General features: G+C 62.9%; 1 protein-coding gene across 1 annotated transcript in view; it reads left to right on the top strand.

Moving 5' to 3' along the window:
- Nucleotides 1-1198, top strand: part of Jph2 (junctophilin 2) — a 78627-nt gene that overhangs the window by 28154 nt on the left and 49275 nt on the right. The window contains exon 2 of the mRNA XM_008851000.3: nt 949-1198. This exon is cut by the window's right edge and continues 537 nt beyond it. Within this exon, the coding sequence (XP_008849222.1) occupies nt 949-1198 (250 nt within the window). The remainder of the gene's footprint in view (nt 1-948) is intronic.

The following is a 1198-nucleotide window of genomic DNA, read 5'->3' as shown; positions in this document are numbered from 1 at the left end:
TGGGTGGGAGTCACACCTCCCCTCTGGCTTGCCCACTCCTGTGTGCATCCTTGTATCCTTGGGCACACACAGCACTCTGACTGAGCTCTGTCTCAAACAGTTTTGCCCACACCCAGGTCACTGCACTCTGGGGTCCTTGACTATGACCTGCTGAGGCCACTCTCCAGGGACACACAGCAGCATGCACTTTGTCCCTCCGTCTGGCGGGGATCTCTCCGGGCCCCACCTCTCTGGGTACCATCCTACCTTGGTCATGCCTGGGTGACTGTGCACCTGGGGTCCTTGCCTGTACTTCTCCTGATGAGGCTCCTGGGTACACACAGCAGTACTCCTTGTTGATTGAATGGGATGGCCAGGCTCTCCCTGGGTGGGCCCTACCCTCCATGTCCAGGTCACTGCACTCTGGGGTCTTTATCTGTAGCTTACGGAGGCCACTTTCCAGGGACACAAAGCAGCACACACTGCTCTCTGATGTCCCTCTGATGGCCAGGCTCTCACTGGACTCCACCCTCCTAGATCACACCCAGGTCGCATCACCCTGTGGTCCCTACCTATAGCCCAATGAGGCCAGTTTCCAGGGACACACAGAACCATGCACCCCTGTCCTCACTCCAAATGGCTCAGCTCTCTCTGGATCCCATCCTCCATGTCCAGGTCCCCTCATCTTCTGGTCCCTACCTGCAGCCTAGTGAGACCTGCCTCTAGGGACACACTGCAGGATGCACCCCTTGTCCCTCTGATGACCAGGCTCTCCCTGGGCCCACCCTCTATGTCCAGGTGACTGCACCTGGGGTCCTTACTTTACCCTGCTGAGGCCCCTCTCCAGGGTCACACTGCAGCATGCACTCCTTGTCTCTAAGATGGCTCTCTCTGGGCCCCACCCTCCTTACCCATGCCGGGGTCACCCTGCCCCTGCCACCTACTGACGCGGCTCTCCTCGCCCCGCAGGGACGTACCAAGGCCAGTTCACCAACGGCATGCGGCACGGCTACGGCGTGCGCCAGAGCGTGCCCTACGGGATGGCGGTGGTGGTGCGCTCGCCGCTGCGCACGTCGCTGTCGTCTCTGCGCAGCGAGCACAGCAACGGCACGGTGGCTCCCGACTCGCCGTCGGCGGCCGCGGACGGGCCGGCGCTGCCCTCCCCGGTGCCGCGCGGCGGCTTTGCGCTCAGTCTGCAGGCGGCGGCCGAGGCGCGCGG

This window comes from Nannospalax galili, unplaced genomic scaffold, assembly GCF_000622305.1.
Source record: "Nannospalax galili isolate Female #2095 unplaced genomic scaffold, S.galili_v1.0 scaffold205, whole genome shotgun sequence".
NCBI classification, from domain to species: domain Eukaryota; kingdom Metazoa; phylum Chordata; class Mammalia; order Rodentia; family Spalacidae; genus Nannospalax; species Nannospalax galili.
Note: the sequence above shows the minus strand (reverse complement) of the source record. Positions and strands in the feature narration are given on the sequence as shown.